General features: G+C 37.4%; 1 protein-coding gene across 2 annotated transcripts in view; it reads left to right on the top strand.

Annotated features, from left to right (window-relative positions):
- EDIL3 (EGF like repeats and discoidin domains 3) overlaps positions 1–24,474 on the top strand; it is a 595,375-nt gene that overhangs the window by 247,049 nt on the left and 323,852 nt on the right. For both annotated transcript variants that reach the window (XM_066273737.1, XM_066273736.1), the window contains one exon: positions 11,688–11,816. In XM_066273737.1, coding sequence (XP_066129834.1) covers positions 11,688–11,816 — 129 coding nt within the window. The remainder of the gene's footprint in view (positions 1–11,687; positions 11,817–24,474) is intronic.

Below are 24,474 nucleotides of genomic sequence, written 5' to 3'. Positions count from 1 at the left end.
TATCCTTAATGTTCACAGTCACATTGTCACTGTGATTTCCCTTTGTCTTAAGGAAAAAAAAGCTAATAAAAAAGAAAAAAAATCAGAAGACAAGATTGTCTTTTGTCTTGTATTTACCATGTACGTATTGCTCTGTTAACAATAATATCCCACAATCAGTCAGCAAATGTTATTGGTTAGCTAAGTGATGTCCCAAAACAGACAAGAATGTTTTAGAGGATTTAAAAAAAGAAATGTGTATGCATGGCAATTACAGAGTAATGAGACAGATTACTATTTGGGTAATAAAACATTCTGAGCTGAACACTTCCGTTAGGCATGTGGTTGCCTAGGAAGCTTGTTTTGGCCCTGGTGTGTGAGATGAGCAGCCATGGGAGAGAATGGGAAACTTTTTCATAACAAAAGACAGCTACAGCAATACTTGTCACTTTGTGAAATGATAGACCCTTTTGCTATATTTTAAAGTTCTTCTAATTTTTTTTTTCCGAAGTGAGAAGCCTGGTGGGGATTGGGAAGTGGAACCAGACAGACAGACTCCCACATGCGCCTGACTGGGATACACCCAGCAAGCCCACCAGTGGGCAAGAATCTGCCCCTCTGGGGTGTTGCTCCCCTGCAATTGGAACCATTCTAGCGCCTGAGGTGGAGGCTATGGAGCTATCCTCTGTGCCAGGGCCAACTTTGCTCCAATGGAGCCTTGGCTGCAGGAGGGGAAGAGAGAGATAGAGAGGAAAGAGAGGGGAAAGAGTGGAGAAGCAGATGGTTGCTTCTCCTGTGTGCTCTGGCAGGGAATTGAACCCAGAATTCCACACACCAGGCTGACGTTATACCACTGAGCCAACCAGCCAGGGCCTAATTTTTGATAATATATTTATTTATTGGGAATACCAACTAATGTATCCAAAATGATTATATATGTTACAGAAATAATTCACATAAAGACTTTCTCAGAATGCTGGCTGACCACTTAAAAAACATACTCCTTTTAGCAAGCCCAACTTTAAATAAAAGTTTTAAGTGAAAAAGAGATCAACTCCAAAAAAATCTACATTCTTTCTTCATTTTTCCTTCCATCCTGATGTGACTGATAACCCTGGGTGCCACCTAAGAAGGCATTTTGGTACTCTTTCTAAGCACTACTCTAAATTTAGACTGTTCTTTTTGATCCATTGAAACCATTAAAATATATTTACCATTCTTTGTGATGAGAGCCAAGTGAAAATATTTTTAATTAAGGTGTTAATTGTTGATACATAAGAGTGCCTTGTCAGCCAACTCTAACAATAAATGAGGGCTCTGGTTTCTTTCATGAACTCCATTGCTATAAGAAAACAACTACTCAGGAACTATAGTGGTTTGAAGAATACCTCCCCAAAATTCCTCTCTACAGGGAATCTCATGATGTGACCCTATTGGAAATAAGCACTAGTTTGCCAGGGCTGCCATAACAAAATACCACACCCTGGGTGCCTTCAACAATAGAAAGTAAGTTGCTTACAGTTCTCCAAGTGTGAGATCAAGATGTTGGCAGGTCGTTTCCCCTGAGGCATTTCTTGTTCAGTTGTCAATAGACAACTTATTGTTTTGTCTTCACATGACTCTTTTCTGTGTGTGTACATTACTGGTGTCTCTTTTTGTTGTATCTAAATCTCCTCTTCTTATAAGAGAAATTGGATTACGTTAAGGCCCATTCATATGGCCTCTTTATCTTAATTACCTCTTTAAAGGTCCTGTTTACAAATATAGTCACATTCTGAGGTACTTGGGGATAAGGCTTCAACATAGGAATCTAGAGGGAGCAGAATTCAGCTCATCATGGCTTTCCAGCGAGCTGAATGGAGACCTTGAGATGAAATGGTGGATCAAGGAGAGCACTAAATCCAATGGCTGGTTTACTTATAAGAAAAGGAGAAATACAGAAAAGAAGATATGTAAGGATGGAGGCAGAGCTTGACCAGGCAGTGGAGCAGTGGATAAGCAGGCATGGCCAACATATGGCCTGCAGGCCAGATTTGCCCCGCGTAATGAGTTTATGCCACCCGCGATTAAATTTTTAATATCCTCCACTATTTTAAGATCTCAGCTACTGAGAAGCAAAAGTGTCTTTGATTAATGGAAATCAAGATATTTAAGAAGATAGTGATACACGGAAAAGAACTCCGCGTGTGACTAATCTAAGGTTAACTTCCAATTGGTCAAATGGATTCATGATACTTCTTTATTTTTTAAAAAAATCCATTATAAAGATTTACAACTTTTGTCCTTGTCTGTACTCGATATGAGCTATTTAACATTTAGCGGTGATGTGAAACCCACATTCTTTTAGGCGGAGTTTGCCAGTGTGCACCCAAGGTCAAATAATTCATTATTTTTGTGATCAAGTGTGCTGAATCCAGTGGCATTGGAGCATAGACAATAGCTGCAGTTGATAACTGAAAACGTGTCCAGGTTGTTTATAAAACGAAATAATTGTTTTGATTAATTGTTTTGATTGCGATATATCCCTTCAAGCTCATTCTATTAATTAAATATTGTTTCGATTGCGATACAGTTTTGGGTTTTGTTTTTTTGTTTTTTTGTTTTTTTTTTACAGAGACAGAGAGAGAGAGTCAGAGAGTGAGACAGATGGGGACAGACAGACAGAAACGGAGAAAGATGAGAAGCATCAATCATCAGTTTTTTGTTGCGACACCTTAGTTGTTCATTGATTGCTTTCTCATATGTGCCTTGACCGTGGGCCTTCAGCAGACTGAGTAACCCCTTGCTTAAGCCAGCAACCTTGGGTCCAAGCTGGTGAGCTTTGCTCAAACCAGATGAGCCCACGCTCAAGCTGGCAACCTTGGGGTCTCCAACCTGGGTCCTCCACATCCCAGTCCGATGCTCCATCCACTGTGCCACCACCTGGTCAGGCGATTGTGATACAGTTTGGATATTTATACGGTATGTAATTATATTTTTATTAAAATAATATTGTATATTAAAATTTTTTTCACTCACAGTCATAAACAAATGACATAATAAATTTTTTTTTACTTAAATGAATTGTTTTGCTTTTAACATTTTTTAATTTTAATATTTTTTCCAGCCTGTGAAAAACGTTTTCTTTCTAATCTGGCCTGGGGGCAAAAACTGTTGGCCATGCCTGCGATAGAGTGTCAGACTGGGATGTGGAGGACCCAGGTTCGAAACCCTGAGGTTGCCAGCTTAAGCGTGGGCTCATCAGAGTTGAACATGGGCTCACCAGCTTAAGCGTGGGATCACTGGCTTAAAGCCCAAGGTTGCTGGCTTGAGCCTAAGGTTGCTGGTTTGAGCAAGGGGTCACTTACTCTGCTGTAGCCCCCCACCACCCCAGTCAAGGAACATATGAGAAAACAACCAATGAACAACTAAGAAGCCACAACAAAGAACTGATGCCTCTCATCTCTCTCCCTTCCTTGTCTATCTGCCCCTCTTTCCCTCTGTCTTTCTCTCTCTGTGTGTCTCTGTCACACACACACACACACACACACACACACAAAAGCACAGAGGTAGAGATGTAGAGATTAGAGTTATGTTGTTACAAGTCAAGGAATGTCAGGAACCACCAGTAGCAGGAAGAGAAAAGGGAAAGGACGATTTTTCTTAAGAACCTTCAGAGGGAGTGTAGCCCAGATAACACCTTGATTTCAGACTTCAGGCTTCCAGACTGTGGGAGAATAAATTTTGGTTGTTTGAAGCCACCAAACTTATGGTAATTTATTATAGCAGCTCTGGGAAACTAATACAGGGTTTCCAAAACACCTTATTAGCCACTAGTCATCTCAGTGCCATTCTATAGACAGTTGTGTAGAGAGAGTCTGATCTTAATTCTTGAGAGGAAAGTTTATTGGTGTGTTTAGTCCCAGATTTAAATTTTCATAATCTATTCAAATATTTTTATATCCAAAGAAAGAATTTGTTGGATTTTCTGATTCTTTTTTAGAAGTAAGTGTTTTATACTTATTTGTAGTTTATCTACCTCTATATAAACACTAAATACACAATTTCCTCCTCAAATGGCTGAATTTTTCCTTTATATTTTAAAGAGGAAGAGAGAGAAGTAAAAACGGTTTTAAAAGCATCAATCACCGGTTGGCTCAGTGGTAGAGTGTCGGCCTGGCATGCAGGAGTCCCGGGTTTGATTCCCAGCCAGGGCACACAGGAGAAGTGCCCATCTGCTTCTCCACCCCTCCCCCTCTCCTTGCTCTCTGTTTCTCTCTTCCCCTCCCGCTGCCGGGGCTCCATTGGAGCAAAGTTGGCCTGGGAGCTGAGGATGGCTCTATGGCCTCTGCCTCAGGTGCTAGAATGGCTCTGGTTGCAACAGAGCAATGCCTCAGATGGGCAGAGCATCACCACCTGGTGAGCATGCCGGGTGGATCCCGGTCGAGCGCATGCGGGAGTCTGTCTGACTGCCTCCCTGTTTCCAACTTCAGAAAAATACAAAAAAAAAGCATCAATCATATGCATGTTCCCCCCAAATAATGTTTTCTTCTTCAACTGATTTTAAAATAAAGTGGTAATGGTTCAAAATAGCAACCTCCAAAATGTTTAAAACTTATTAAATGTTAAACCAATACTATAGCATGACAATGTTAATGTAACTCGCAGACCAGAATGTGGAGTGGACTTCTGGGTCACCACTATTGCTATTTCATTGTACTGTTAGAACAGTTTGTTAGACTAGTTCTTGCATTTGCCTTGTTGGCATGTTCTTATTACATTATAATGTACAACCATTTTTAATATCTAACTACCAATGTTTTAGCAGTTTAATTTGTAAAATTGACCAAGGCTGTATATACATAATCACAGGAGAACTTTGACCTATTTACTTCCTAGTAATCTGATTACATGCTGTAAAAAATTTATGATTTAGGGTATAGTCTCTAAATGTGTGAAAAGCTAACCATGTTACACATATGGGAATAGCATCAGTTCTCTACTGTGGGCATTGTGAGAAGGGATGCAGAAAAGAAACAGACCATACAGATCTGGTGCTTTTGTGAGCAGTTAATCTTATTGACACACTTACAAGAACTTGCATAAAAATGCCTGGAAAGCATGCTTCGAATTCAGTTTTTCATTAATATTGATCATCTGTTGTCCCCATTGTGTGACGAGCTACTTAAAGATTACCTACAAAAGTATTACAGCATTATCGATTTTAAAACTCCTTAAAGTCTCTTGTATCTTGAAAGTCCACTTACATTTTCATTGTGAAGAGTGATATTACCAAGTGTTGTTGTCTAATCAGATAAGGACTTTTTTGAGTACTAATTAGAACTGAAACTCGTAATCACCACTCAGTAGACTCCTTTCCTACATCTGTAACACCAAAAACAACAAACTTTTAAAAAGAGACTTTTAGAATGGAAAGCAATTCACATTGCCTTTGTCTTAATTTTGTTTTTACAAGCTCTAACTGGTTAAGTAATCCCTACTTGTTTTCAAATTGTGCTCTGGTATTAAATTGTTTTCAAAGCTATATATAAGTTTGAGATGTGTGTGTGTGTGCGCACGCGCGCACGCGCGCGCGCGCACGCGCGCGCACACACACACGCTGACATTACAGAAGACATGAGCTGCCCCAAATACACCAAAGTTTTGATCACAAAAGTTAAGAATGTAATCCTATGTAATAACGAAATTCTAGAACGAAATTTCCAGAAATCATTACATAAACAAAAAAAATATTAATTCTGAGTATAGTATATTCACAGTAAAGGATAGTCATTTAAATTACCTTTAAAAAATGAGGTACATAAACTGGATAACTCAGTATTTTCTTGTATTGTGAACTTACTCTTCCAGCTGCTGACAACTTAATTTCATTTAAATTATTAATCACAAATTACTAGCAGAATGTTCAGCACATAATAGGCACCAAATGAATAAATTATATTCAACCTGAAATTTGAAAGAAAAAAAAATTGTTGCTAAACAGGTTTAGGGTCAGTTTGCTACTATCTTCACAGTATAAGCAACAGTATTTGCTATAGGTGATGATTATAATTTATTAGTGTGCCTAGACCCTAAAATACTATTTTCAGTATCAAAAGAGAGAAGATTATTGGAGTGGGGAAAACACAAACCCAAACAAGAGTTTACTAGGATCTTTAATTCCCATATGATTAGTTCACTTATCAATGGAGATAGAAACCTGAAAACTGTTATAGGTTTTAAATGTTTCTAACATCAAAAACAAAACTTTCTGTCTGGCAAGTAAATTTGGAAGTTGAGAGATAGATATTGGGCTTTATTTATTATGTTATTTTTCTGTACTAACTTGCATTCTGATTATTTCATGTTGTTGGTACTTTAAGTAAATGTCTTTATTTAAACAGGAATTGTTAAATTAGAAGATCAAAACATTACTAAGGAAAGTATACAATATTACATTTTTCTTGATTATATATCATATTTGCTAGAGTTAAGATACATGTAATCATTATGAAAAAGTATACATTCTAATGATCTGTTATTTATAATTGTAATACTATTGCAGATGTAATACTCTTGAAGCTTAAACTGTATTAGGGACAAAAATATTGGAACCTAATTATAAATGTAAAGAATTTGAATCTTGAAAGCTGTAAAAAATTTACAGAATGTGTCCTAATTAATTACTGAGTGAATAAACAAAGGATATGGCCCTGGTCCATTTGCACAGTGGTAAAGATCGGCCTGGCATGTGGATGTCCCCGGGTTTAGTCCTGGTCAGGGTACACAGGAGAAGCACTCCTCCTTTTCTTGCTTCTCTCTCTCTTTCTTCCTGTCCCCATCCTGCAGCCATGGCTTGATTGGAAGGAGTTGGCCCCAGTTGCTGAGATTGACTTCATGGCCTTAGGCTCATGTCAATAAGAAGAGCTCAGTTGCTGAGCAGTAGAGCAATGCCCAAGATGGGCAGAGCATCACCCCCTGGTGCACTTGCCAGGTGAATTCCCTTGTTGGGGCACATGTGGGAATCTGTCTCTGCCTCCCCTCTTCTCACTGAATAATAATAATAATAATAATAACAATAATGGATACTAATATCTTATAAACCTGAATTTGAAGGTGGTTTAGGCAAAAGATATAAGGGTTGTAACTCTATTGCCTTACCCTTGCTTATTCAAAATGTATCAGCCACCTACTATGTGCTGATCATGACTCTTCCCACAGAGAATTTACAGGCTAATGGGGGAAGAGCAACATGCAACCACACCTTTCAACATTCTATCATGAGTACTCAGAAGAGTCTGTGCAAGGCATATAATATCATCCCACAGTATAATGATTAGGGACAAAAGTGAACAAAAAAAATCTGTATGTTGGGCAGGGTCCATGTCTTACTTATTCTCACAGTATAAGAAACACTCTATGAACCCAAAATATATTATTACAAAATAATATTGGGGAAATATTCATGTTTGACAGTTGATTTCAAACATAGCTGAACTAGAGTACTGTTAGCATATAGCAAAGCTTATCTATCTATATTCATAATATCTAATATACTCTAACCTTCTCCTGAGAATACTCTGAAATATTTCCATTTAGGAAGACTTTGGATTCCGTTATTATTTATAGGAATCTGTTTAATGAATCCATGCTGATTCTATTTGCATCTGTCAAGACTAACATATAAATAAATACACAAATCAACATGGCAGGAAGTATGGCTTAATAGAAAGTACATAGATTTGCAGTAAGGCAGATTGTATAAAAATCTTGGATTTTCCAGTTAGATGTGTTATTAAACCTCTTCCAGCAAGGCTGTTTTCTTTCCTCTAAAACAAAAAAAAAATTTAAATACCTATTTTTACACAGCATTTAAAAAAATGCTATGTATATTTCATATTCCCTAGCATACAAGGCACTCCAGACATTAAATCTTAGTTCCATTTGCCTTCCCTTATCCTTACCCTTTTAAATAAAAATCACTGAATATCTTGAGGTAAGACACAGTGGTCACAACCTCTGTAATAGGTAATCTTTTTCTGAGACTAGATGTAAGCTGAGGTCATGATGTCCTTTGGGGTGTAAATAAAATGAGCTCCAACTCTCTAACTCATGTCTTTTGGGAATCCCAGAGGCTGCACCAAAATTGCTGGACAAGTTTCACCTATGCCCTCAGGAAATATCTAGAGTATCTAAGACTTTAGATACCTCTGTCAGCTCTGTCTTCAGGTTCCTGTATTCACGGACTCTTGAATCCCTTAGTGTCATGTGCTGTAACACTCCTTCCCTTCTGCCAAAATGAGGGACAGCACAGCCCTATTTCTTGACTTCCCAAACACCACACTCGGGTCAGTACTTAGTAGGTGCGAGTGTAGATCTGAATACTCCAGCTGAGACCATTCACATGACAGCTGTGCAAAAATATGTCAATTTAAACTATGGACATGTCAATTTCTTACCAGCTACTTTTATCCACATATTGTAGCCTCTCAACACACAGCCTGACCCCCTCTCCTCCTGAATTCTGCTTTCATCTCTGCTTTTAGGAGCACCTTTCCTGGGCTTTCCCATCTATTCCTAAACTCTTCCCTTTATTATGCAGACCCATTAACACATACTCAACTTCTAGCCAAATTCTACTTCTCCAAAATTGTAGTAAACTTGAGTAAACAATATCATCTATCCCAGGGTCATATTCGCCTCTTCTTCTTCAAAGATACCTCTATCAACCATCTTCCTTGGCTTCACAGCTTTAACTGCTTCCAAAAAGTACAGAAGCCTTATTCAGTTTTGTTTGTTTATTTTTTTAACCTCTCCCTCACTTAACTCTGTGGAAGGAAGCATGGAAAAGATTTATTTTTTTTCTCATATAAATTGCATTATTCTCTTAAGGGATCAGGAATAGCTTAATCATTTTGAGATTTAATCACTTTTATCCTAAGAGATATAATTCCTTAAACCCAATTTTCCTCACATTAGCTGTTCTTTTTGGGAGGGAAGTCACTGAATTCTTATTAGGCTTTGTTTTCTTATTGGCAAAATTGAAAGATTAGAGTAGGTATCTTCAAGACTTCTTATTTGTTCAAAATTATATAATTCTTTGACCATGATTATTTAGATTTATTTTTTCTTTTGCAGTTATATGTATAGTTTTCAGTTTCCACTTAATAAAAAAGATGAAGGAATGCATTTCTCTGATTTTAAAGTGAACCAGAACTCTAATATCACTTTTACTTTATTCTCTTTTTCTTAATTAGTTGATTCTCTAAGGAATTATTGTTTTAGAATAACAGATTCTTAGTTTGTGACCTGAATGCATTATTCACAGACATTTATTTGAGAAACATTCTATCTTTCTGACCTTCAGTTTTTTTAAAATGTAAGAGAACAGTAATGACCACCATCTCATCAAGTTACTGTGGGGATTAAATGAGATTGTTTATGTGAAAAGAATTTGTAAATTGTAAGCCATCATGAAATGCTAATTCATTTGAAAGGACAGAACGTGTAGAAACTGAGAAGAGGAGAGATGTATTCTGTAGCATGATTTGCATCTCTTAATTATAAAAGTAAATAATTCAGTCACCACAAAATTTATCACTGATAATGGACTTTCTTCCTGTCTCAATCATTGGCAACATAGCACTTCCAGGGCATGTATTGGTTTGTATAATTGACATGTATTGTACAGCATAAAAATGCTTACTTAAGTAAGTGTGCTGGTATGAAGAATATGGAAAAAAAACACAGATACATTGATTTCTTTTTACTTTTTAAAATCAGACTTATCAGGAAGTAAGGAACCAGATGGTGTTGAGTAGCCACATTGTTTCTTATTTCATGAATATCTTTTTTGTTCAGTTGTTCAATCATTAAATTTTACAAAATGTTAGAGTTATAAAGTCTTGCCTCAATGCAAGGCAATGTTGCCCAAATCCTAAATGGTTCTTGTTATTGACCTCCTATTTCACTGCTCAGAATAATGATGGTGAATTTCCTTTCCAGCAATGACCCATGCTTGAAGACCATCTCCTATTGCACTCTTTCAAAAGCCTTGCCTGGTGGATTCCACCCACTTGCCTCAAGTTATCACTATTCTTGTGCCCAATTCTTTTCCCTTCCCTTTAGTTTTTGCTGAAACTATTTATTCTTTTTCTTAACTAACCTTCCTCCAGGATTCTGGGATTCAACCCTTCATACATAATCAAAAACTTGATTTAATTACTTCTACTTTTTTTCCCTAATATATAGATCTTCACTTTCTCTTTAGTAATTTGTCTTTCACTTATTAAGGTATTTTGTTTTACTCTTTCTAATAAAAAAAAGACAAAATTAGAGCATACCTTATATTTTCTGGTGTTCTTTCTTCATTGCTCAAGGTGAGCTTTTTCTTTTTTCAGATTGCCTTTTCCCTTCACAGTCTCCATTCTGAATTCTGCCCTGAGTCAATTAGCATCTTCCAAAAATCCAACTATAAGACAGAATTAAAGGTACAAAAGGTTTATTGGAAAATGTTTGTATGGAGAGGGGAAGGAGCAATAGGAAGCAGAATTAACCTTCAGGCTGTGACACAAGGCTGTCACCTCTGAAAGGAGAAAAAGAAGGAAAGAAAATTGTATAGAAAAAGCCTTAGATCATTATACTTTTTGTGAAAAGCCCAGCCATCTTAAAGGGGCACCCAGAATGAAGAATGTGTACAAGGAAAGTTCTGGGTCGGGGACTAGCCCAGTGCCCCACCTGCACTATGCTGGCAGCTGGTTTGCTCCAAGGGACATTGGACAGCACACTTACCTTGGGTGTCACAGGCATCAGTCACTCTGGCGAAGTTACTTTCTTAAAGCTTACAAATGATTATAAGCTCTCTCTATATATGCAACTTTTTTAAAAAATATTTTTTATTTATTCATTTTAGAGAGGAGAGAAAGAGAGAGAGAGAGAGAGAGAGAGAGAGAGAGAGAGAAGGGAGGAGGAGCAGGAAGCATCAACTCCCACATGCACCTTGACCAGGCAAACCCAGGGTTTTAAACCGGCGACCTCAGTGTTTCCAGGTCAGCGCTCGATCCACTGTGCCACTGCCTGGTCAGACTATATATGCAACTTTTTATGAGCTACTTCTTATTGATAGGCAAAAATGAATGGTTCTCCAGAAGTGTGGCTCATCACAAACTCTTAATAAATAGTTTATAAAAGTATTGCAACCAGCTATTCACATCATTTGGCCTATATGGTTACAGTCATTTTCAAGTTTATTCATTTACCAGCAGGGTATAAAGCTCTTCAGTCGTTGTAACTGCAGAAATTGTCATTCAATACTAAGTTATAAACATGCAAAAGATATTTTACAATTTGAAGACCTTAATAACAATACTTTACATAGTGCTAATATGTTTTGCACAGTTAGTATGTGTCACACAAATATCCATTTTATATGTATGAATTTTTTTATCTGTATCATTACATTTTGAGGTAGATCTATTAGTATTGACATTTAACAGAAGGTGATACTGAGGCACAGACAGGTTAAATAAATCCTTCACAATCACTAGGCTAGGAAGCAGTTAAACCAAGATTCAAACCCGTTGGTCTCCAGAGCCCACACAACTAGCCCATTTCCTGTACCACTGATATTCAAAGCACTTCTCTATAAAGCAGTTAATTGTAAAATGTTGACCCAATGTTTACTTTAAAGTATATGCATAAATCGGTAAGAATTGTTATCTGTCTTTCAGGTCCTTGCATTCCCAACCCATGCCATAATGGAGGAACCTGTGAAATAAGTGCAGCGTACCGAGGGGACACATTCATAGGCTATGTTTGTAAATGTCCCCGAGGATTTAATGGGATTCACTGTCAGCACAGTAAGTTATCCATGATCTTTGTGCTTTTATTATTATTGAGTGCAGAGTATACAAGTCATTATCATTCTTGTTTGTAGTGGAACAATAGAATCTTTGAGCAACAAAGAGCATTGGACGTTGGCTAACACTGCTTCTCTCTCAAGGAATAGACCACCTCTCTGGCCACGGACTCCTAGGCTGTGTTCAGTCCTCCCCGTGACACCGGTGCTATCCATCTTTTGTTGACCTTTTCATTATTGTTTAGCCACACTTGCAAAATTTTACTCTTTAAATTAAACTGAAACTTATCTCTTTTTTTATACTTGCCCTGAAGCTACCTTCTTCAAGCTTTCCAGATACAATTCTGTGCAGTAGTTTCAGAGGGGATACCCGGGAAAGAAAACAGCGCCCCACCCCCACCCTATCTATAAGCCAGTTTCCTCCTTCTTAACATGTTTGTATTTTTAGCATGAAAATCTCTGAAAACTCAATAAGTGTGGTATTTGCATTTCTCTCTTTTATTCCCATTCTTATTTATCCTGGTAAGTTAAACAAAATATGTCCACTTGTGATGATTTTTTTCTCAGAAGTATGACTCAGCATAAATGCCAAATAAGTGGGGTGGGCCATTGACTGTGTAGGGGGTCAACAAGCAGTGAGGCCACACTGGACTGTAAACTGTGGGGGAAGGCTCTTACAGAGGCTGCAGTGCGTGAGCTGAGTCTTGATGGAGGGAGAGGATGTTGTTTAGAGGGAGATCAGTAGAATGAATGGCATGTGGTCGGAAACATGGGGATAGGAGCCCTGAAGAGTGGTAATTAAGAGGACGGTGTTAGGAATGAGTGAGCCAAAGCTGGGCGTGTCAGCCAGAGACAGATTAACAACTGCTGGTAAAAAAGACAGTATGTCCCCTGCTCTGAGACTTTGGAGGCATTTCATCCTTGTCGGAAGACTTGTCATCCCTAGGAGTTTGTGGAGTTCCTGTAGAAGCCTGTTAGAGGACAAAGGGCACTTGTACTCCTCACAACTGGCATTTGTAATTATCTCTAAGAGCTCAGGTCACCAAGAAGGAACTGGGAGGCTATTTTTCTTTGCCTGAGTTGCTGAGGCTGATTCTCCTTCACTACTGATTCTCTCCCTCACGACTCAGCCTTCACACAGGAACACCTTAGCACATGCGCAGAAAGACAAAGATGGTAGCATAGATGCCTCCTGGTTGCCTTTCATTAGTTCACATTCACTTAACCTCATGAAAACAATATATCTAACTTATTAACAACACTGCAAAGTATGTCAGAGCAGTGCCCAGAGGGAGAAGCCTGGCTGTCCAACCCGAGCGCCTCAGCGCAGAGCTGCTGGCACACAGCACACACAGGGACAGAGGAAAACTCCTTGGAACTGAGAACAGGATCTCCATGATGGGCTGTTATCCAGTGTGCAGAGGCAGGAACTGTACCCCAGGTAATGCATGATATCCTAACTTCCTCTTTCTAGGCTGCAGGGCATCAGGAGGAAGAGGATAAAGTACACAGAAACAGTCTTACTGTTCACAATCCTTCAAAAGACAGCATCTGGAAGATAAATGTAGATCCTTTTGTCACTTTATATTTCATATTTATGATCCCTTTCACCCTGAACTGCTGCTGATGTCAGGGTGAAATTAGGGCTGGCCCTTAAACCAGAGGTTGAGAAACTCCAAATCTTAATTCTAACTAATAATATCTGTACAAAAACACAAATTTTTTTCACATCTCTGGGCTTTGTTTTCTTCATATTGTAAAGAAATATTTATTCCAGTTATCTTTAAAAGCCTGGAAGTTTCACTGAAGGCATCAAGCCATGTCTTTATCCCAATATAAGTGAGACTGGTTTAGACAGGTGGAAGGTATCCACCTGCCTCTGACTCCCACACAATTTGCTGGCTGTGAGTTCTCTCAAAAGAAACATTAGGTTTGGAGAAATAGACAAATCATTTTTATCCCCATTCTACACAGTAGAACAACTAAATCTTTTCTCTCATAGCTTACTCTATACTCAAATAAGCTCATCAATCCCCATAATTGTGCTGAATTTCAAAGCTTATTACGAAACACAAAGAAACCCTCCCCCATACAGCAGCTGATGCCCCACAAAACCTTAAACCCATGTCAGGGATTGTAATGGAAAGCCCGAAGCTGAGCTATTCAATTCAGAACTGGGTTTTTGTGGTCTAAGTAAGCTGGTCCTGATAACCTGAAGTGTATCACTATAAGAAGCAACAGACAATAGAGGGGAAAGAACTGGGTTTGGCATCAGAGACCTAGATTTGACACCTGACCTTTCCAGTTATTGGATAAATGACCTTGAGCCAGTCACTTGACCTTTCTGCAACTGAAAATATATAAATCTAGGGCTAGAAATAGATTATCTTTGTTTCACACCAGCTAGGAAAGTATTATGATTACATGGGTAGCTTGCTTACTGTACAAAGATTATCAAGGCTTCCCTTTTATAGATGAAATTGAAAAGGATTATATATTGGGAAAGTAGATTTCAAAATGCTGGGAGCACTGAGAGCTTTTCCAGGTAGGTAGTAACAAAAGAATTTTTAATCCCTGAAAGAACTGCTCAGTACTTGGGTTTGTTTTTATCAATGATAATAGTTTCATGGGCTAGAAATTCTACAAACCTTGCTATTCATGGTGTGGCTATGCATCAGCATTGCCTGGATGCTTGTTAGAAACGCAGATGATCAGGTGCACCTCACACCAACTGAAGTGATTGCATATGGAAATTTGACAAATACTGCCTGGGCCTCTTAATAGCTAAAGGGAATGATTTCGTAGATTAAGGTAGCAACTTCTGCATTCATTTATATAACAATAATTAGAGACAAAATATTTACTGTGGCTTTTGCAAATCAAAACTACAATGAAAATGAGAGCTATACCAGTATATGAACATTTCTTTGGGAAAAGAATATTAAAAAAAAAATTCTTCAGACTTTATATGGGGGAGCTATTTAATTTTTTCTATTGACAGCATATGAATTAAATATCTTTTGGAATATAGCTAAATAGTTAAAGAATTTTAAGTTTCATGATACAGGAATGACAAATACATAGTTAATAGATGTGGTTTAATAACTATTTTATCAATATGTTACAAATTAGAAAAAATGTTTTTAGTGCCAGCATTAATATTACTCATATACATTTTTTTATAAATTAGTAACTATTGGTTTTCAGAACAGTTTTTAGTTTACAGAAATATTGAACAGAGTCTGTGTATATCTCTCTTCCTTCATAGTTTCCCCTATTATTAACATCTTGCATTAATATGGTATATTTGTTATAATTGATAAAACAGTATTAATAAATTATTATAAAAGCCCATAATTAATAATTGGGTTCACTATTTATAGTGTATAGTTCTTTGGTTTTTGAAAAATGCATAATATCAGGTATCTGCTATAGCTTCATGTAAAATAGTTTCACTGACCTAAATGCTCCACGTACCCATCCTGTTTTCTCCTCCACCCCCACCATGGCAACCACTGATTTTTTTTTTTTATTATCACCATAGTTTTGCCTTTTTCTAGAATGTCACACAGTTGGAATCCTACAGCATGTACCTGGAATCATGTAGCATGTAGACTTTACGGACTAACTTCTTTCACTTAGCAAAATGCATTTAAGGTTCTTCCACGTCTTGTTGTGACTTGACAGCTCTTTTTAAAAAAAAAAAAAACAACTGTGATATAATATTTCATTTTATGGATGTATCACAGTTTGTTTATTTTTCAACTATTGAAGAACATTTAGTTGCTGCTTTTTGGAGAAACTATGAGTAAAGTTACCATAAACATTCAAGTACAGGCTTCTGTGTGGACCTCAGTGTTCAACTCATTTGAATAAGTATCTAAGAGTGTGATTGCTAAATCATTTGGTAAGAATACATTTAGTTTTGTAAAAACTGCCCAAATGCCTCTCACAGTGGCTGTACCATTTTGCATACTGATCAGCACTAAACAATAGCTTTTGTTGTTTTGTATTCTCAGTAACGTTTTTGTCAGCGTTTGGGATTTTAGCCATTACATACACTTTTGTGGTAATGAAATTAGCATAAGTTTATAATTTTATAAAACTAATAATGATCAGTATTGGTTTTATATGGAATTACCAAATTATACATGTTCTTAAAATGCTATACCATAATGCGAAATATATATATATATACGCATATGCATATATATACATGTATGTGTATATGTGTGTGTATGTGGGTTAGTATAATTATAAAAGATAAATTATAGGATTAGTTAAAAACCAAAATTACCTAGAGTTTAGACTTTTGAAAGGCATTTTTAAGCAACTGGTTTTCTGTTGGGAATCACATTTGAGACTGGCTAGAATTAACCTATTTTATTTGTTGCCTAGTAGCAAATACAGTGCCTTAGGGAAAGACCATCACTTTGTTCCCAGAACTCTGCCTTTCTTACCAAGGACGGCATTCTGCTCATTCTTTCCTACCTCTGCACAGCTCTCAGCCTTTGACTCCTTTCCAGAGCACCTTTCTTAGGTTTCTAGTCTTTGAGGAAGGAGAGTATTTTAGGTGTCCACAAATCCCTAAACAAAAAATGGACTGCTGTAAAGAAATGGCACATTTTATCAGATTAGCTCAAGATGATATGCTTTCTAGTCCTTTTGCCCACTGAGAAAGTTGGTAGTCTAAAACTTTCCTCTTTGTATAGTATGTCAACTCTTGTAAACCAGTTTGTTCTTAACTTTATACTATTGATTAATGGATTTATACATTCAACAAAATATTTTTAGAGTCGTGTTGTAACATATATTTCACTTTTCTCAGAGTTAGCCAATAAAATTTGCTTTTTTGAAGATCACTGATAATTGGATTAATTACATATTTGGCAATTCAAGTTTTTTCCAGTTCATGGTGCTTGTTAAACATATAGAATCTCAGCCCTATTGAATCAATATCTTTGGTTGGTATCCTGAATATGTTAAAGCATTTATATGATATTTAGGTATACCAAGTGTGAAGACTACTAGCTTAAAGAAATACCTTTAATTTCCAAATTATACTGAAGGATGCATGCTTTTAGGGGAATAATTTTGGACTAGACCTGGGTTTTTTATGCAGTTCTGTTTTGATCAACTGATGGAGAGTCTGTTAGCACTTAATGGTTCTGTGCTTCAGTGTTCTCATACAATAATTCAATTCAATATAATTCAATTCCAGAAGCCCTGAGAACTTTACCTTGTGTTATATTCGGGAAATAATAGGCTTATAAAATTGAAGGTGATAATTCTTTGCCTTATTTCCTTCTTCCTTATAGACTAATATTTTTAAATATTGTTAGGAATATCTATTGGTTCTTAATTTTTCCTCATTTTCAAAACATATTTTAATTGTAATTTAAAAAAATGAGTGGGAAGCTTCTTTTGGAGCTTTATGCTTGTGTATAAGAATTCCTTTTTAAACATCCTTAATTATAATAGGTAATTATTATTTCATTTAACTACTCTTTCTAATTTTAAATTGATGGCTTCTTTATTTTAGATTTTCTACTAGAGGATAAATTTTCCCTAATAAAGTGTGCATTTCAATACTGTGGAAACTTTACCTGGACTTATCACTGACATTAGCAAACTGTGTAACTTGCACAGGTTAAATATAAAGACCTCTAAGAAGACTTTCAAAATAGACTCTTCTCCAAACCCCAAAACTTTACTGACTGTGGATTGAGATTTCATATTTTCTTGTTCACTGATGTTTTTGCTGGTTGGTGTTAGTCCCCTTAACTATAAAAGCCATAGGTTCTTCAACTTATATAAATATAAATTATCTGGCAGTGCTGATAAGTATTCAGATTCTTCTTGCTCATTCATAGATAATCCAATTTAATAGATTTAATTTTGGACCCAGGTCTTACTATTAATGATTACCCTCTGAATCTGACACTAATGATTCTGGAACATTAGTTCTCAGTCTTGGCTGTACATTAGAATTATCTGGAAACTATAAAAAAACACTGGTGCCTGGCTCCCACACGTGAGACTTTGATTTAATTGGTCTGTTGTATGGTCTAGGAGGAGCTTTAAAACCTCCCTGGATGATTCTAATGCGCAGTCAGTGTTCTAGAACCACACTGTGAGAAATTGCTATATCTTAAAGACACTAAGTAGAGAAATACTCAAAGAGAAACCAAGTTTAGAATATACAAATGTCATTGCACACTAAACATATAATCAGGCAACCTTACTGAATTGTGCCATTCAACCTTTGTTTAATATAATGGAAATCATCTTATAGCAGGAACCCTTAACTATTTCAATCAATCAAGCCAGAGGAACATATTAAATTCCAGTTCCTTTTGTGTGTGTGTGATAGAGACAGAGAGAGAGACAGAGAGAGGGATAGACAGATAGGAAGGGAGAGAGATGAGAAGCATCAATTCTTTGTTGTGGCTTCTTAGTTGCTGATTGATTGCTTGCTCCTATGTCCTTTGACCAGGGGGCTACAGCAGAGTGAGTTACCCCTTGCTCAAGCCAACAACCATGGGGTCATGTCTATGATCCCACACTCAAGCCTCGAGTGACCCTGTGCTCAAGATGGTGAGCCCATGCTCAAGCTGGCGACCTTGTGGTTTCAAACCTGGGTTCTCTGTGTCTCAGTCTGATGCTCTATCCACTGCACCACTGCCTGGCCAGGCTTAACTGTCAGTTCTTAAACTATTTATCCCTCAATCTATCTTCAGTAACTAGAATTCCAAGGCATTTTTACTTTCTTGTTTTCATCCTTTGCAGGACTCTCACAAAGAACACTGTCCTGGCAGATGTATGTAATGAATATTTAAATGGAGACACTATTCAAATACAGTACAGACTATTTGTGATTTTTGCAATGAAATACTCAGATACTTACAAACTCAAAATATGTATTTGAAAATTGCTATTTAAATAACAGTTAACTGGCCCTGGCTGGTTGGCTCAGTGGTAGAGCATCGGCCTGGCGTGCAGAAGTCCCGGGTCCGATTCCCGGACAGGGCACACAGGAGAAGCACCCATTTGCTTCTCCACCCCTCCCCCTCTCCTTCCTCTCTGTCTCTCTCTTCCCCTCCCGCAGCCGAGGCCCCACTGGAGCAAAGATGGCCTGGGCGCTGGGGATGGTCCTCGGCCTCTGCCTCAGGCGCTAGAGTGGCTCTGGTCGCAACAGAGCGACGCCCCGGAGGGGCAGAGCATCGCCCCCTGGTGGGCAGAGCGTCGCCCCCTGGTGGGCGTGCCGGGTGGATCGAGGTCAGGCGCATGCAGGAGTCTAGCTGACTGTCTCTCCCCGTTTCCGGCTTCGGAAAAATACAGGAAAAACAAACAAACAAAAAAATAACAGTTAAATGTTTTTTTTCCTGTTACTTATTAAAAGAAATGTGGTGATAAGAAAAACATAAACTCTGAACAGAAATATGTTAAACAATTTTGCCAGAAGGTTATAGTTACGAAGATGGTGTATTTATACTAATAGGATTGACTCTCTGGAACTGATTCACCTAGGATTTTCTAAAGGATCTCTGCAGGAATAGTATTGGTACCACAAATACCATCTTTAAACAAACGGTTGCATGTAATTCAGATTTCCCAGGCCTCCCAGCTTGTGTTGAGGTTAACATTGATTTCCAAATTGCTGTTAGCTGCCACTTTCCATAGCAGTTGCCTATGGGGAACCTCATTCTCCCCTGAAGTCCTCCCCGGTGGCCACCAGGCAACTGAGGCTGACCATGATCAGAGAAAATACCAGAGCAGTTGAGCCTTTTCTTTTTGAGAGATAAAGATTGAGAGAGAGAGAGGAAGGGAGAGAGATGAGAAGTTTCAACTCATAGTTGCATCACTTTAGTTGTTTATTGGTTGCTTCTCATAGGTGCCTTGATTGGGGGGGGGGGGGCTCAAGCTGAGCCAGTGACTCCTTGCTCAAGCCAGCGACCTTGGGTTCAAGCCAGCAGCCATGGGTTTTAAGTCAATGACCTTGAGATCATGTTGATGATCCCATACTCAAGCTGGTGAGCCTGCGCACAGGCCAGATGAGCCCACACTGCAGCTGGCAATTTTGGGGTCTCGAACCTGAGAACTCTGCATCCCAGATTGACCCTCTACATCAGCAGTTCTCAACCTGTGGGTCGCGACCCTGGCGGGGTTCGAACGACCAAAACACAGGGGTCGCCTAAAGCCATCAGAAAATACATATTTATTATACAATACATTTTTAAATAAAATATGTATTTCCGATGGCTTTAGGTGACCCCTGTGTTTTGGTCGTTCGACCCCGTCTGGGGTCATGACCCACAGGTTGAGAACCGCTGCTCTATATAATACAAAATTTAAAAACAGCTTTGTACATCAACTATTCATGATTTCTCCAGCACTAACTGATACAAAGTGCAAATGAGATGGCACTTTTAGGGACAGCAGCTTCAGACCCAGAAAAGGGTGATAAGATGTGTATCATGTGGCTAAATCAGTGGCAAAAACACTGTGCCACCATGGGTCATGCAGGTTGAGCCATAATGACTTTGATTTTTATTGTGTTTCTGGAGATTGGAAGTCTTGTGGCTTTTCACAGACACTCATACAACCTTTTACTCACATCTTTTACTCCTTAGCCTTCCTGCTTCCTGCCCTAACTGCTCTTGCATTCAGGGCTGTACCTACTACCTCAGGCATGTTGGGGGACAGGTACCATGTCCAGAGCTCCCTTATTCTCAAATCTACCATCATTCCCAGGGAATTCTTTGCAGACTCATTTAACTGCAATCAGTTATAAAAGCAATACCACCTGTGCATGTGAGAGTACATCTCCATGAGCCTCTGAAGTAACTCATCTAACAAGTGTACTTTAACAAGTATATGGTAGCACTGTTTTGGACATATGGATATAGAACTGAACCAAAATAACAAAGCCCTGGTTTCAAAGGGATTCCATTCTAATGTGGAAAAATGATAATAAAACTATGATACAAATATCTACCATACAGCCCAGAGATTGCACTCTTGGGCATTTACCCCAGAGAAATAAAAACTGAAGTTCACATAAGAATTTGATTGTGGATGTTCATAAGTTTTACTGATAATAGTCAAAACTAGAATGAACCCAGATATATTTCAACAGGTGAATGGTTTAAAGAACAGTGATATGTATGTATGTATGTATGTATGTGTATGTGTATATATATATATGTGTGTGTGTGTGTATTCCATATATATAATATATATATTATACAATATATATGGAATACTCACTATTCAGCAATGAAAAGTAAAGAGCTATCTCCAGAAAAACTCAGCCAATAAAAAAAGCTAATCCCAAGATAATTCCAATCATATAACATTTTTTTAAATGACAAAATTTTAGAAATAGAGGACAGATTAGTGTTTTCCAAGTGTTAGGGAGTGAGGGTATGAAGGTGAGTGTGGTTATAAAAGGACACATTGTGGTCCTTTTATAGAATTTATGGAATTACTTAGATTCACACAAATGAATAAAATTCAAACTAGAGAAATCTGAATAAGATTGATGTGTTATAATATTAATATTTTAGTTGTGCTTCATATCAGAGTTTTGCAAAATGGTGATCATTGAGGGGAACTTGGTAAATTGTACATGAGATCTGTTATTTTTATTTACCAATACATATGAATCTACAATTATCTGAATAGAAAATGAAATTTACAAAGATAACAGTAATAGTATATAATTTCAAGTACTGATATGTGTTAGAAGGATAGGGACTATAGAACAGTTATCTGAGTGCTATTTTAGAGCATGGCCAAAGAAGCTTTCTCCCACCAAGTAATCTTTGAGCTGAGACATGAAAGAAGTCCAGGGGCCAGCCAACTAACCAAATGGAGTAGCAAGCTTCAAGTCCAAAGAGGGGTATGCGTGAAACATGGTGAATAATGAGGAAAGGAAGCCAAAAGGAGTCAAGGGACTGAGCAGTAGTCAAGGGACAGGTGATGTATGGACTCATAAGCCATAGAGAAGACTTTATTTTATTGTAATTACTGAAGGACACCTAGGAGGGTGGAGAGTACATGAACTAACTTCTTTTTGGAGAATGACTGTGGCCACAGATGGAGAATGGGCTCTGTTAGGGGTAAGAGTGGAACACCTAAGACCAGTTGGGAGATGATGGTGACTTGTACTGAGGTGGTCATGAAGAGTTAGAAGCTGAACAATGTTCAGATTTGGAAAATAACTTAAAGTAAATTATACTGGGCCCATACTAATAAACTTCAGTAGCATTATATATATATTTATTTACTTCTTGTCATAGTTTTAGGCAGTATTATAATTTCCAGTAGGCATTGTTATTGATTTTTCTTTCCTGATTTTACCAGCATCATTAGGATAGAATCAAGAGTTTTAAAGAAAAAATATATAATTTACACATATATACATATATGCATATATAATTAATACCTTAAATATATATATTACTTAAGAAAGTTAATTTTTAAACTCTGGTATTTTTAAAGGACCCAAAAAACTATGCCTTTTGATATGCTGTCACTTTAATTTGTACATTGGCTGAGTCTTAATAGTAAAATAAAATATATTTTAGTTTTTTTCTGATTTACTTATCAAGGTCCATCCATGTTGTTGTAAATGATCCGATGTCATCATTTCTTATGGCTGAGTAGTATTCCATAATATATATGTACCACATCTTCTTTATCCAATCCTCTATTAAAGGACTTCTTTCTGTTTCCATGTTTGGACACTGTGAACAGTGCTGCAATGAACATGGGACTGCATGTGTCTTTACGTACCAGTGTATTTGAGTTTTGGGGGTACACAGTAGAGCAGGGGCACTCAACCTTTTTATACCTAACTCCCACTTTTGTATCTCTGTTAGTAGTAAAAGTATCTAACTGCCCACCGGTTCCACAGTAATGGTGATTTATAAAGTAGAGAAGTAACTTTACTTTATAAAATTTACAAAGCAGAGTTAAAGCATATAATGATTATTACTTACCAAGTACTTTATGTCAGATTTTCACTAAGTTTGGCAGAATAAATCTTTATAAAACAACTTACTATAGTTAATCTATCTTTTTTAAAATTTTTATTAATTTTAATGGGGTGGCATCAATAAACCAGGGTACACATGTTCAAAGAAAACATGTCCAGGTTATTTTGTCATTCACTTATGTTGCATACCCATCACCCAAAGTCAGATTGTCCTCTGTCACCTTCTATCTAGTTTTCTTTGTGTCTCTCCCCCTCCCCCTTCCCCTCTCCTTCCCTCCCCCCACTCCTGGTAATCACCACACTCTCGTCCATGTCTCTTAGTCTTGTTTTTATGTCCCACCTACATATGGAATAATGCAGTTCTTGTTTTTTCCTGATTTACTTATTTCACTCTGTATAATGTTATCAAGATCCCATCATTTTGCTGTAAATGATCCGATGTCATCATTTCTTATGGCTGAGTAGTATTCCATAGTGTATATGTGCCACATATTCTTTATCAAGTCATCTATTGAAGGGCTTTTTGGTTGTTTCCATGTCTTGGCCACTGTGAACAATGCTGCAATGAACATGGGGCTGCATGTGTCTTTACGTATCAATGTTTCTGAGTTTTGGGGGTATATACCAAAAGTAGAGGGATTGATGGGTTATAAGGTAGTTCTATTTTCAGTCTTTTGAGAAACCACCATACTTTCTTCCATAACGGTTATACTACTTTACATTCCTACCAGCAGTGAATGAGGGCTCCTTTTTCTTCACAGCTTCTCCAACATTTGCTATTACCTATCTTGTTAATAATAGTTAATCTAACAGGTATGAGGTGATATCTCATTGTAGTTTTGATTTGCATTTCTCTAATAACTAATGAAGATGAGCATCTTTTCATATATCTGTTGGCCATTTGTATTTCTTCTTGGGAGAAGTGTCTGTTCATGTCCTCTTCCCATTTTTTTATTGGGTTGTTTGTTTGTTTGTTGTTGAATTTTATAAGTTCTTTGTATATTTTGGATATTAGGCCCTTATCTGGGCTGTTGTTTGAAAATATCATCTCCCATTTAGTTGGTTGTCTGTTTATTTTGTTGACAGTTTCTCTTGTGGAGCAAAAACTTTTTAGTCTGATGTAGTCCTATTCATTTATCTTTGCCTTCACTTCCCTTGCCTTTGGAGTCAAATTCATAAAATGCTCTTTAAAACCAAGGTCCATGAGTTTAAACCTATGTATTCCTCTATGTTAGCAGTTCTCAACCTGTGGGTCGCAACCCTGGCGGGGTCGCCTAAAGCCATCGGAAAATACATAATGCATATCAGGTATTTACATTCCAAATCATAACTGTAGCAAAATTACAGTTATGAAGTAGCCACCAAAATTATTTTTTGGTTAAGGGTCACCACAACCTGAGGAACTGTATTGCGGGGTCACGGTATTAGAAAGGTTGAGAACCACTGTTCTATGTACTTTATTGTTTCAGGTCTTATATTTAGGTCTTTGATCCATTTTGAATTAATTTTAGTACAAGGGGACAAACTATTGTCGAGTTTCATTATTTTGCATGTAGATTTCCAGTATTCCCAGCACCATTTGTTGAAGAGGCATTCTTTTCTCCATTGTGTGTTGTTGGCCCCTTTTTCAAAAATTATTTGACAATATATATGTGGT

The sequence above is a fragment of the Saccopteryx bilineata genome, chromosome 4, assembly GCF_036850765.1.
Source record: "Saccopteryx bilineata isolate mSacBil1 chromosome 4, mSacBil1_pri_phased_curated, whole genome shotgun sequence".
Classification (NCBI taxonomy): Eukaryota; Metazoa; Chordata; class Mammalia; order Chiroptera; family Emballonuridae; genus Saccopteryx; species Saccopteryx bilineata.
Note: the sequence above shows the minus strand (reverse complement) of the source record. Positions and strands in the feature narration are given on the sequence as shown.